We start from the raw sequence: 14,514 nt of genomic DNA, 5'->3' as shown, positions 1-14,514 counted from the left end.
TATTTCTACTAGTGTCTTATTTGATTTTGGTGCTTCAAATTCTTTTATTTTACTGTCTCTTATTCAATGATGTTGGTTAGTGGTAGCACAATAGGTATATAGGTGGCAAGTAGAGTTGGCTATGAAATCAAAAGTAGTTGTAGATTCCCTAGTTGGTGGTTGTGTGTTGGACTTGGGCGCCTTCACCACCACAGTTGATCTTTGTATCCCTATCTTTAGGATCTTATGGCATTATGTTGGGTATGAATTGGTTAGCTTCTCATCGTACGAGTATTGATTGCTAACATAAGTTGGTACAGTGTGTCAATGACACAAGTGGCAAGTTGAGCTTACAGGGGTCCACAGACCTATCTCACTTCAGACGATCTTAGCTAAGTAGCTAAAACAGAGTGCGAGACAAGGATGTCAGATGTTTGCAGTCTCTGCAATCACCTAGAGGGAGTTCAGAGGTATCACTTGATGATCACCCACTTCTCTATGAGTACATTGATGTGTATTTTGATTGAGATCCCTGATATGTCGCCACAATCAACATTGATTTCCATATTGATCTTATCCCTAGAGTGGAGCCTATTTTTCAAGCACCTTATTGCATGACTACTTAAGAGTTGAGTGAGCTTCGGTTGCAGCTAGAGGAGTCGTTGGTCAAGGGCCATAGTCGTCCTAGTGTATCCCCATGGGGTGCACCAGTCATCTTCATTAAGAAGGATGGATCTTTGTGTTTGTGCATTGACTACTGATAATTGAATAAGGTGACGACAAAAACCCAATATCCTTTGCCAAAGGATTCTTGAGCGACACATTACACTACACTAAATTCTCTTAAATCAGACCAAACAAAAGCTAAACTCCATACTTAAGTATGTACCTATATTATCAAATATCTTTTTAATAGAAGTGATCCGTATATAACTCATTAAAAAAAACAATTTTTTTTCTGGAACGAATTTAGTCTAAATATTCTATCCGCATATGACAAAGGAAGACTTTCTTTCCACTTTCAACGAGTCCTCTCCGTATTATTTTCCTAACCACCAACCAAGGAATTTTCAATGTTCGACTTTATTTGGCACCTTGTCCTTCCCCAACGACATTTGCTTAAATACAAAATTTATCCTTTTCTAAATTTGACGGTCCACGTGTCAGTCTTCGAACAAGTTTGCACTTGCAATTCGCGATGACCCTGTCCTTGTCAGCAGTCATCCACGCCAACTGGCACCGACCACAGCAGAGAAAAATTCTACGCACGTCACTTCTGCAAGTGGATATTTCATCACCATGTCGTACTTTGTCTGAATGTTGTTGTTTGTTAATTCCCCCAACACGCAGTGGACGCGCAATGCAATTTATCGGACTTGACTGCTGGATCTCCAAAAACCATACATGAAAAAACTTGAATCTGAATGTAACTATAAAATAAAAAGAGCTATAAACTGCTTCCCAGTTGCCATTCATTCCCTTAAGCCTAATTTAAAATTCCTGCCATTGACGAGGACTGATGTATTGGAAGTTTCGTAGTAAACCGCCTAAGAAAAATGGATGTGATGTTGAGAAAAAGAGAGCATACAGTGCTTTTAAGGAAGTTTATATATTTTGCTGAGCAATACAATGGAGTGAATGAAGAAAAGTTTATAGAAGAAATGTTTGGTTTGTTGGAGAGATGAACCTTTAAGAGTAGTTGGGTAGTTTGCCATTTCAAATTTAAGGTGGTATTTTCAAGTGGGTTTTGAAGAGGGAGTGTCAAGAGCCAATTTTGTAGAGGAATTCAGAGAATTTGAGTGGTGAGCGACAGGATGGATATGCCTGTTACACTTTCGCTGGCAGCATTAATGGTTGCCATATGTCTTGTGTTTCCCCACTTTGCTGAGGATGCCTGCACATCTGCTAAGGTAAATGCCATCATCCCATTTCTTTCGCTTGCATTTTTTAGAAATTGGGAACTATGGGTTATAAGAATGAAAAGGACTTAGGTCATTTGGTTCTCACTAAAAAAAGTGGTAGTTGTTTAATCAAAGCTATCAGATCTCTACAATTCATGTAAATGTTTTGTCTTTTTTTTAGGTTTGATTGCGTAAGTTTGATTGTTGTTTGCTTCACTACCGTTGTTAGTGGTTGTTGGTGATTGTTGTTGTTTTGTCTTTTTTTCTAGGTTAAAAATGAGGACATTGGTTGTTATGTTTTCATTGAAATTTGTGATAATTGTTTAATCAAGCTATCAGATTTCCACAATTCATATAAATGTTTTGTCTTTTTCCTGAATTTGATTGTATAAGTTTGATAGTTGTTTGCTTCACTATTGTATTGCCTCCAATTCTTTTACGTTTTCTACAGTAAACTGCTCCCCTGCTTCCCAACTATGGCCCTTTAACACCCATATTATCTATTTTACTTTATGTTTGTACTGAATCTGAATCGGGATTGATTTGTTCTTTTTAACAAGATTGCTCCCTGGTTTTGACTCCCTGCTGAGATCCCAATTCCTTGTCAAGCTATTTCCAATAGCATTTCATATAAAAAAATTAACTCCAGGGATCTGCTTGGCTTAGTAGAATCTTAACATTGTGAGAAACTTGGTGGATTTGAGAGGCACTGGTTGCAACACTAATAGATTTCTTATAACCAATGTAAGTAGAGTTTCACAATCTATGGGATTGACTGTATATTGATTTTCGGTATGATTGGTATGTTTTTCACTCATGTTTAGGATCACACTCTATGATTCATCGTCAGGGTGATAGAGAGCATAAGGAGAATAAAAAGAAGTAAACTATTTCATTGTTCTTGTGCTCTCTATCATTCTGGTGATGGATCAAAATTTTTAATTTGAAATATTGATATGAATTATACTAGCAGACATTAAATTTCCACAATCCATGCATTTGTAGAATTTGCTTCTGGATTTCATTGTGTTTAATTTTTTGCATCAACGTTGTGGATCACAGTTTGTGATCTATCATCGGGATGAAAGAGAGCAAATATCTTCAATCTGTTTTTCTCTTTCATCCTAATGATGGATCACAGATTGTGATCCAAAACGATGATACAAAAAATCAAACACAATCAAATCCAAGAACAAATTCTGCAAATGAATTATATTCACAATCAAATCCAGGAACAGCATATAGACAAATCTCATATAACAAGGGCCAACCTCCTGATGAATTGGGTTTGCTATTTTCTAGAAATTCTATGAACTTTCTAATCTGCTATGAGGAACTCATTTTAGGGCAATTCAGTTGCACTTGATCCATCAAAAAGACTAGATATTACGAGATATCTTTTGATAATCTATCACCCCTCTGAAGACAGGTTCTGTCAAAATAATAATGTCCTTCCACAGGGGTTTCTCCTTCCACACTTAGGATCAACTGATCGGAAATATGTGAACTTAAAAATACTCTTTCAAGGTAAAAACATTTCTATAACCAATTTTTATAGGAGGATCTCCAGTTCCTCGTTTGGTTTTTGGGCCTAGCTAGCAACTTTGGTTCAAATTTATGAATTCTTTTCTTAAGAAAGAAACATAGGGGCTCTTTGGGTACAGAGAAAGAAACTCCTTTTCTTTAAGAAAAAAAACTCATATGGTTTTCATCAATTTAAGGGAAAACAATCTATTTCCAAACCAGCTTTTGCGGGATATAGAATATTGTGGATAGCAAATGAAACAAAATATTAAGAGATTCCCATTGTTGTCTTTCAAGCTTCCTGCTGTAGGTGAACCCCATACAGATTTATAATTAGGGTTGAATATACTCAGTGTTTATTTGTCAATCGAATTTCTATTCTGGTGATTGAATTTGCGCGGAATTTCTAAAAAAATGATGGAGATAAATTGTATGCTTCAAGCATTGATCATAACTATCAACTGGCTATCTAGAGTCTAAAGGAAGATGACTTTAGAACACTACCATGTCACATGCCATACCTATAACAAAAATTTAGACTAGAACAAGTCAAAAAAACTCTTTTTTTTCGTTGGTTCAGAGTAATTTTCTGTTTTCACTATTTTTGAAGAATTGCTGAGAACATAGTCTGTTTACAAAGCAAGCTAATGAGGCTTAGCTTTAGTTTCTCTTTACTTTACATTAGAAGAATTCTCGACACACATAATAAAAAGAATCCATCTGATTCCATCATAAAGGGAACTGAAAAAAGCAGAAAACTCATGGCAAGTTTATGTTTGTGAGTCTGAACTGCTCAACATATAGAGTTTTCCAAACTATTTCTTGGATCTACTTTTTGACTGTTAGAAGAAGCTTTTCTTAGCAGTAATTTCTAAACATAGGTTAGACTTAAGGAGGACATGAGTTAAATACCTTATTGTCTGCCCTCGTCAGAATTTTGTACAGGGTCTTCATTGACAGGGCAATGCAATATCATGTGTGTTCATATTGGGATGTTTAAGATTAGGAAATAAAGAGGGGTTGTTTTGGATAAGGGCGGGGTTATATAGGAAAATGGATGTGGAGGGTATTGAGTGGGTATTGGAGGAGGGTGACAAAAAGAAGAGTTTGGAACATTATTTTTTAAAAATAGAAAAATTCTTTAGTATGTCACGAATTCAAGTATTATGATTCAGGCTTACTATGTGAAACCCTTATAGAATTTTGTAACCATTCTAGCTGTTAGTAAATGAAACGGTGCATCTAGCAAACCACAGTCCATCTTTCATTCTTTTAAATCAATCAGGTATATGTTATTCAAGAATAGTAAAAACTGTGCTCTTTAAAAGACGAGTACATCTAGAAAAAAACTGTTTTCTTAAATAGGGTCAAAGGCCAACCAATAGTAAGAACCAAATCAGAAGAAACAAGGGACGAAGGTCAAAAATTACATGTAAATTATGGGCTGGGTATTCCTCGGGCAATCAAGGAAAACTAATATCTGAAAGCAAGACATGCGTATTAATTGAGTTTCAAGTTGGAGTCCAGAAGAAAAAAGTGATCAACCATAATTGATCTTCTAGAAAGGTTATAGAATCTTGGTAAGTTATTTGAATGTAAAGAATATTAAATAGCATTGCTCTGAATAACTTCTGTTTCATTTTGACTATCAACAAAGACTTAAGTTGATATATTGCCTTTCATTTTCTGCTAACTTTAGTATTTACATTGCAGAAATTTGAACTCAACGGATGGTTCATGTACATATTCCATTGTGTAAGCAAGGGACAACTCGCATATCAGCTTGCTTCCCTCCTATGGAAGGGTACACTTTTGGAGGAAACATTGGGAAGTAGAAGGTTTGCTTCAATGATTCTTAAGCTGTTCCTTACCAGGGAGGTGATTGTACTAATGGCAGCACAAGGTTGGCAATTTTGGGGTTTAGGAAATATGTATTCTGCAATGTGCCATGATCAGCTATGGAGAATATTTTTTGGAATGTATGGATTCCTTCTACCTCCTTATCCAAGCCGGAATGCATTGATCATATCAACAATATTTGCAGCTGAGTTGGCAATTTTTCATCTCTTGTTTCCAACAATACCATTTTTTGTTCCTTTTTGTAATACCCTTGTAGGGTTTCTCTGGTCATATGCACCTCAATATGTAATCAGACGTAGGAATATGGTCCTAATGATAGAAACAAACGAGAGCTCTGACACTGGAGGACTGGTTTGGAACTGTCATTCTTGTACATCTCAGAATGGGGTGTTTCTTAATGTTTGTGAGAGTTGTGGGACACCTCTTGAGAGTTTTGCATATGATGTCATAGGTGACTCCCAAAGCTCCTTGATTAATGGTACACCTAATCTAGACCTTGGAACGGACTTGATGTGGGTCTGTAGGTCTTGCACATTTCAGAATGGAGTATTTCTTGATGTTTGTGACAACTGCCAGACCCCACGCCCGACGCCAGAGTAGAACAAGATGCAAGGGTTCAATGTAGCTCTTTCAACATCAAGGAACGCCAATGTTTTGAATGTCCAAAGCCATCTAATATTAGTGTTAGTTAAATTTTGGAAAGCATCTGTTCAACGAAGTCAATGTATGCATGGGGGTTGCTTCTTCAGAATAGCAGATTAAAAAAGTCCCAGTTGATATTTAGCCTCTAATATTGAAGAATTTAAATTATAGTTCCCCATATTTTTCAAATTGGTTATCATATACAAAATTTAATTATTAGCATACTCATAGAAGCTTAAATGCAATGCAGTACTAATACCAGAACTGGAGGCATATATGAATTTTATTCGTATACTTGTTTTTGTTGGGATGAATGAGATTGAAACAATGAATGACAGCTATGAATTTATTTGATTATATTTAACATCTATTATTGTAAGATTGATTGAGCTGGTGTTAACAAGGAAGTACGGATGTAGAAGTGAAGTAGAATGCCTTAACTCCAATAGCTGGTGGTAACAGCGGAATGCTGAAAAGTTGAAAACACTGAATACACCAATACAAGCTTGACAAAAATTGCACAGATGTTGCAACTTCTTGCAAAAGATAGGATTTTTAAAAAAGTCTCTCTTGAATACCAAATAGACCTACTTCATTAATTTCACCTCTTTCCGAACTGCCGCTTCTCAGCATATTATATGAAAGAGCTTATATTTTTTCTGCATATTAATATACTTTTCTGACAAAAAGATGGCTTTGCCTGCTTTCCAGCTATCTTTTGACGTTAATTTGGGCCAATCCTATTGATTGTATCCATTTTTCACTTGTATAGGTCAAATTTGTGATGTGGAGGAATGAGCCACGAAGTCCTGGTAGTGTGATCATTTTGCACACTTGATTTTAAAATGAGCACAAAACTAACCGGGGATGTTACCATATGGCAATTGAAGAAGTCTGGAGCAGATGTCAACAAATTTTCTCATCGGTTTCTTCTAATCTAATGTTAGGACCTGGCCCTATGTTCAAGATAAGAGACGGAAAATAGAGCCCAAAGAGACAAATACATTTTTTTGTTGGCTACAAGGTGGGTTCTAAAACATCCTACTTGTATGTCCAACTTCTGCAGAGCTCATTAACTGGAAAATGTAGCTTTCAATGAGAAATCTATTCATAACATTACTTTTTCTCTCCTCCCAAGCCTGGTGTTCTTCACATAAGATGTTAGGGCCGTTGGCACTAAGTTCATAATAAGAGGTGGAAAATTGGAGGAGAATATACCTTTGCTGGTTATAATTTTGGAGTCTAAAACAATCTACTTGGTACAATCTGAGTTGGCTTGGTGTGGAGAACTATTCTTGAAAGAGAGGTCGCAAGTTCAAATGTTACAGGAAGTAAATGCTTATGCCTCTTCTATAGAACAGTTAGCTGCCTCCTACAAGAAATCAAGGTAGTCCCATAATACTACAAGCCATCTGTAAACCCACATACAGATTGCCCATGTGTGATGGAGCACTACAACCTTGTCACTACAGAGGTGTTAGTTTGTGGTGATTGATCAGAGAAGTACTGTACATACTTAATAATTCTTTGGTGTATTTTCTACTCCTATTTTATCGTGCCTTACTTAGATAGGCTTATGTAACCCTAAAGCAGGATATATCATATAAGATAGCTTAGGGTTAGGTATAAAGATAACACGATATATAACGAGATAGGTTGTTCTTACGGCAGTATTGAGCTATAAGGATTTGTACTGTAATCACTGGCTAATAAGAAAGGTTGGATGGCTGTGTAGGTGGACATAGCCCAGGTTTTGGGTGAACCACGTTAAATCTGTGTGTTATCTGTGTTCTTATGGTTTTCTTCTTTTGTTTCTACATTTAACTGTTTATTCTTATATTGTTCTGAATCTGTCGATTCCTAACAATTGGTATTAGAGCGAGGTTTGTTGCTGTAGACTAACAAGACTTTCAGATTTGAGTGGGAGCAATGGAAGATTCCAAATTCAAGATTGAAAAATTCAATGGCCAGAATTTTCAGTTATGGAAAATGCAGATGGAAGATTATCTGTATCAGAAGGAGCCGTGGAAGCCATTAGAAGGGAAAACTAAGAGACAAGGAATGATCACAAAGGAAGATTGGGAGATCTTGGATAGAAATGCATTGGGATCTATTCGATGTGCCTTGCCTCATCTGTAACATTCAATATATCAAAGGCAAAAATGACTGTAAAGTTGATGGAGACACTGGCTAAGTTATATGAGAAACCCTCAGCTTCGAATAAGGTATTTCTTATGAAGCATTTATTTAATATGAAAATGGGTGAGGGAGGATCTATAACAAATCATTTAAATGATTTTAACATAGTCACTAGTCAATTGTCATCCGTAAAAAATTCATTCGATGAAGAGGTTAGGGCTCTCTTAATTTTATGTTCTTTGTCAGAAAGATGGAATAGCTTCCAGTTATGGTTGTAAGTAACTCTGTCTCTAGTTCAAATACTTTGAAATTTGATGAAGTTGTTGGTGTTATCCTAAGCGAGGAAATGTGACGGAAAAACACAGGTGAAACTTCAACCTCATCAAGTTATGCATTGAATGTGGAGAACAGAGGAAGAACAACTCAAAGAGGAAAAGGCCCTTTGCATGACAAGTCACGAGGAAAGTCAAAGAAAGGACATTCTCAGTCTAAAGGAAAGAAAGATTGTTGGTACTATGGAAAACTTGGTCATCTGAAGAAAGATTGCTGGTCTCGGAAAAACAAACAAGGAGACGGAAGTGATGATGACAGTAAGGAAGCTAATGTTGCAAGTAATGATTTACAAAATGCTTTAATCTTGTGTTTAGATAATGGTAATGATTCATGGGTAATAGATTTTGTGGCCTCATTCCATGCTACACCCCATAGGAAATATTTTCAAGATTATGCTCAAGGTGATTTTGGACAGGTATATTTGGGGTATGATGAGCCTGGTCTTATTGTTGGAAAAGAAAAAAATAAAGATCAAGTTGCCAAACATAAATGACTGGATGCTGCAGGAGGTAAGGCATGTTCCTAATTTAAGAAGAAATTTAATTTCTGCAGGACAACTAGGTAGTGAAGGTTGTGTAGTCATGTTTACAAACAATGTCTGGAAGGTAACTAAAGGTTCATTAGTAGTAGCTAAAGGTGCAAAGGTTGGCACATTGTACTTGTGTACTAGAAACACTTATTCCACTTTAGTTGCTACTGATATTGATAATGCAGTGAAAGCTACTGTAAATGTCGCAAGAACCGATTCAATTGTTTGGCACCATAGGCTTGGGCACATGAGTGGGAAAGGGATGAAAATCCCTTCACTCTAAGAATCTATTGCTAGGATTGAAAAATATTGATTTAGAGTTCTACGAAAATTGTGTTTATGGTAAACAGAGAAGAGTTAGATTTCTCAAAGTTGGAAAAGAGAAGAAGAGTGAGAAGTTGGAGCTAGTGCACTCGGATGTGTGGGGACTGGCTCGGGTATCATCTCTTAGTGGCTCTCATTACTATGTTATTTTCATTGATGACTCAACTCGAAAGACATGGGTGTATTTTCTGAAGTAAAAATTTGATGTCTTTGAAACTTTCAAGAAATGGAAAGCTGTGGTTGAAAATGAGATAGGAAAGAAGCTTAAGTGTCTCAAATTGGATAATGGAGGTGAGTATTGCAGCAAGTCCTTTGAAGATTATTGTTCTGTTAATGGAATCAGAAGGCAGAAGACTATTTTAGGAACTCCACAAGAAAATGGTGTGTCTGAGAGGATGAATAGGACAATCATGGAACATGCAAGGAGCATGAGATTGCATGTTGGGCTGCCACTTCATTTTTGGGTAGATGTTGTAAACACTGATGTCTATTTGATAAACAGAGGACCTTCAACTCCTTTGGATGGTGGTATTCTAGAGGAAACATGGACTGGTAAAAAGGTAAATTATTCATTTCTGAAAACTTCTGGTTGTGAAGCTTTTGTCCATGTTGATAAAGAAAATAGAACCAAGCTTGATGCTAAATCACATAAATGTACCTTCATTGGATATGGAATAAATGACTATGGTTATTGGTTATGGGATTTTGAAAATCTGAAAATAATTAGAAGTAGAGATGTTATATTCAATGAGGTGGTCATGTACAAAGAACAATTGCAGGAAAGGAAGCATGAATAGGTCAAAGAAGACTATGTGGTTTTGGATGAGACTCGTGAAAAAGAAATGCCACCGGTACTTGATGCTCAGCAACAACAGGTTATCCCACAAACTCTTGTATGTGTTAGCCGTTCTACTCAGTTGAGTAGACCTCTTGAAAGGTTTTCTCCTTCTATATACTCTATTTTATTGACTGATTATGGTAAACCAAAGGAGTATAAAGAGGCAATAAAGGTAGATGCCAGACAATAGTGGAAATTGGGCATGAAAGAGGAGATGGACTCCTTATTGAAAAATAAGATTTGGGACTTAGTCCCTTTAGCTAATGAAAAAAGAGCCTTGCCTAACAAATGGGTTTATAGGCTGAAGAAGGAAGATGGAGGAAAGAAAAGGTATAAGGCCAGACTTGTGGTAAAAGGTTTTGCATAGAAAAAGGGTATAGATTTTGATGAAATATTCTCCCCTATAGTAAAATGACTTCAATTAGAACTGTACTAAGTCTTGTTGTTGTAGATGACTTGCATCTTGAATAGCTAGATGTGAAAACAACCTTTCTTCATAGAGATTTCGAGAAGTAAATTTACATGCAGCAACTAGAGGAATATGAGGTCAAGGGTAAGGAGAATTTCGTGTGCAGGTTAAGGAAGAGTTTGTATGGCCTAAAGTAGGTACCCTGGCAATGATATTTAAAATTTGATAGTTTCATGGTTGAACAGGGTTACCATAGATGTCATTCTAATCATTGTGTATATTTTAAGAGATTGGATAATGGGAGTTACATTATTTTGTTACTCTATGTTGATGGCATGCTTGTTGTTGGGTCTAATATGCAACAAATAAATGAACTTAAACAGAAATTAGCAAGGTCATTTTCTATGAAGGATTTGGATGCTGCTAAGAAAATCCTTGGTATGAGGATCACATGGGATAGGAAAAATAGAACCTTGAATTTGTCCCAAAGTGAGTATATAAAGAAGGTGTTGAAAAGATTTAATATGCAGGATGCAAAAGCAGTTAATACATCTTTGGCTAGTCATTTCAGATTGACTAAGGAGATGTGCCCAAAGGTAGAGGAAGAGGTAGATAAAATGTCTAACATCTCGTATTCATCAACAGTTGGAAGTCTGATGTATGCAATGGTATGCACACGACCAGATATTGCTCATGCAATGGGAGTTGTCAGCAGCTATATGAGTAATCCGAGTATGGAACATTGGAGTGTTGTCAAATGGATACTTCGACATTTGAGAGGTACTACTACAAAGGCATTATGTTTCACAGGATCCAGTTTTGCTCTGAGTGGTTTTGTTGACTCTGATCTAGCTGGAGATGTTGATACAAGGAGGAGTACGACAAGGTATGTTTTTATTGTAGGGGGTACTGCAGTCAGTTGGATTTCTAGATTGTAGAAGGTTAATGCACTTTCAACCACTGAAGCTGAGTATGTTGCTGCTATGGAAGCTAGCAAGAGGATGATTTGGTTACAATGTTTTCTGGAGGAATTGGGTCAAAAGCAAGAAGATCGCCCATTGTACAGTGATAGTCAGAGTGCAATTCATCTTGCAAAGAATTTTTCTTTTCATCTAAGGACAAAGCACATACAACTCAATTACCATTTTATATGGTCTGTTTTGGAGGATGGCCAACTACGGCTTGAAAAGATTCACACAAGTGATAATCTTGTAGACATGTTCATGAAGGTACTCCCTAAGGAGAAGTTGGTTTCTTGCTCAGCTTCTATTGGGCTTCTTGATTGATGATCATGGAGATAATACACATCAAAGGCTTTTATCCAATGGGAGCCCCATGTGGTAGTAGGTATTGCTCCAGGATTAGTCTCCAAGTGGGAGATTGTTGTTTAGGGTGGAGTCTGATCAGTCCCCAAGTGGGAGATTGTTAGTTTGTAGTGACTGATCAAAGAAGTACAGTACATACTTCATAATTCTTGGAAAAAAAATTTCGCTCCTATTTTATCGCGCCTTACTTAGATAGGCTTATTGTGACCCTAAAGCGAGATATATCATATCATATAGCTTAGGGTTAGGTATCAAGATAATGTGATGTATAATGAGATAGGTTGTTCTTGCGGCGATATTGAGCTGTAAGGGTTTGTACTGCTATCATTGGATAATAAGAAAAGTTGGACGGCTGTGTAGGTGGACGTAGCCTAGGTTTTGGGTGAACCACGTTAAATCTGTATGTTATCTGTGTTCTTATCGTTTTCTTCTTTTGTTTATGCTCCTAACTGTTTATTCTTATATTGTTCCAGATCTGTCACTACAGAGGTTAGGAAGGTGATACATCATTTGGTTTCACTTTGTTTCTAGAATCTAAACACAAAAGCAAAGAAATATTACGGGCCATGGCATAGTTTAATGTAGGTGTGGGTCTTCCAACCTCACAATATATTAGATTGTTTTAACTACATAGTTTTCTAACTACACTAGCCATCCCCAAATGATGGTGTCTCACAAGGTGTCTTAGATTATTTTTAGCAGAGTTCTAAAAGGAATTCAATGAGTCAATGTGAGACATGAGGATATAATTCATGAGCATATAATTCATCCTTATGATGATGGTTGGTCTTACAACATTTGCACTTCATTTTGCATTTTCCAGACATGTTCTAATTATTAGCAAATTATTAATGTGAAATGCAAGCAAACAAGTTGCAAAGATTAGATGCAAAATCAACCATTTATAGAGCATAGTGATTTTTATAGATTTTGATAAATAGGCTATCCGGATCTTAATTTGACAATACATATGAATTCCTTGCAAAATTCTGACGCACATTCAAAAACTGTGGCAAAGGGCACTTGATTTAATAATGATAAAGTCCATGGCACTGAGTTCAAAATGGCAATTTGCTCATTATAATGGTTTTTACAGACCGAAAAAAATGATTTATATGCCAAAGTATTCGCCATGGAAAGAGATTTCCATCAATCTTTACAGTTTGAATTCTGTCTCCTTGTTTGCAAATTATGCAAAAAGAAAGTTCCACACATTACTAGCTATGATGATGACTGCGAGTGTGCAATGTAACACAAAAATTTATAATCTGCAAACTGTTAATGGTTAACTAACCGGACATAAGATGCCAGAGTGACAATGATAAAGACTTCAAGGTACATATGTGAGGAGGATCACAAGTAGAGTCGTCATTCACTTGGGCTTATGGAAGCTATTGAGAGTGTCGTGTCGTGTATCATGTAGAAGCAAATTAAAATTCTTTCATATCTGGAGGTCATGAGTTAGAGTGGAGGGAATTTTTGCTTCTCGGACAGTGGATATTGATTAGTAAATTTGCTGTCTTGTCATTCACTAGTAAATTTGTTGTCTTGTCTAATTGTTCTTCCTCAAAAAGAGTATCTAACTTGCCATTTACTAGAAAATTTGGATAGCTGTAGCAAATGTCACTGTATGCTGGACATTCCATGCGGAAGTGTTGCTCGGTCTCAACCCTTCTCATGTTACAAAATAGACATATTCTCTCTTCCCATTCTTCCTTGGGTATCGTCCATCTGCCCATTTTGCATCTCAAATGATGGGAGCCCATCCTAAGTTGTGCAATAAGCATCTTAGCTCTCCATTTGATATTTTCTCCTATGTATGCTTTCTCTTCATGGGCCCTTGTTGGGTTAAATTCTTTAATATAGTAGTCTTTTTTTTGCCTGTTTTGCTTTGACCATATGCAACTCCTGAATTTTTCATTCACAAATTTCTTTATCTCAGAGTTGTTATTCGGACATTCATGTATGCTAATATTCCATTTTTCCATCCATTTAACATTTTGTTTCATCCACGTGTTCTTTTTTCTATCCAAGCTCTCTTCCATGATCAGCTGCGGCCAACGATGGCTTTCGATATTTTGGTAAATAGCATTATAACTGAATCATTGTTGATGCCTCTAATGGGAAGATGCATGTTTTAGCCAATAGAATCACATAAGGAACTGTGGGTTTAATTTTGAGACTACTAATGATTAAATGTATTTGGATTCTTTCTACTTGTCTCCATTTTGGATCCGACATGCTGCTGCCCCAAATCTCACAATCATAGAGGATCACCAGGGTAACTAACAAACCAAATAGCATTTTTTAATTTTCCAATTCCATAATTCCACATTCTTGCATCTATTTTTTAAGGAGTATAGCGTTCTCCATCCTCGTATTCATTTTACTTTACAAGTTTCCTAACTAAGCTTCTTGTTGAAATTGACCCCAAGGTACTTGTACTCATCCACCGTCTTTAATGGGATGCTAGTAAAAAGAAAAGTGGTTTGCTGCCTCTTGTTTCGTTTCAAAGAGAAAATCATCACCTTGGTTTTGCTATTGTTCACCTCCATTTTGGCTATTTGACAAAAGACCTCGAGTGCATTCAAGTGTTCCCTCAAACCGTCCATAGTTTTAGCAATTAAAATGAGATCATCTACATAAAGAAGCAATTTAATCACATACTTAGCCAGCTAGACCCCATCACCATTATTCTTGTCTAAACATTC

General features: G+C 36.5%; 1 protein-coding gene across 1 annotated transcript; it reads left to right on the top strand.

Moving 5' to 3' along the window:
• The first annotated feature begins 1,298 nt into the window (after positions 1-1,298).
• On the top strand, positions 1,299-6,095 carry LOC149571734 (rhomboid-like protein 14, mitochondrial). Its single transcript, XM_089813145.1, has 2 exons — positions 1,299-1,889; positions 5,118-6,095. Exons 1-2 carry the CDS (start codon positions 1,794-1,796, stop codon positions 5,862-5,864), a joined length of 843 nt encoding a protein of 280 aa, XP_089669271.1. The 5' UTR covers positions 1,299-1,793; the 3' UTR covers positions 5,865-6,095.
• The last annotated feature ends 8,419 nt before the right edge of the window (positions 6,096-14,514 follow it).

Source organism: Cupressus sempervirens, chromosome 2, assembly GCF_028749045.1.
Source record: "Cupressus sempervirens isolate cs-2001-9-10 chromosome 2, ASM2874904v1, whole genome shotgun sequence".
NCBI classification, from domain to species: domain Eukaryota; kingdom Viridiplantae; phylum Streptophyta; class Pinopsida; order Cupressales; family Cupressaceae; genus Cupressus; species Cupressus sempervirens.
This window is presented reverse-complemented; position numbering and strand designations above follow the sequence as displayed.

What these genes read in the sequence shown, in the direction of transcription:
- LOC149571734 (XM_089813145.1), top strand. Translation starts at nt 1,794, where the DNA reads ATGGATATGCCTGTTACACTTTCGCTGGCAGCATTAATGGTTGCCATA. An exon ending in ATGCCTGCACATCTGCTAAG is followed by an intron (nt 1,890 to 5,117) that starts GTAAATGCCATC and finishes TTTACATTGCAG; the next exon opens with AAATTTGAACTCAACGGATG.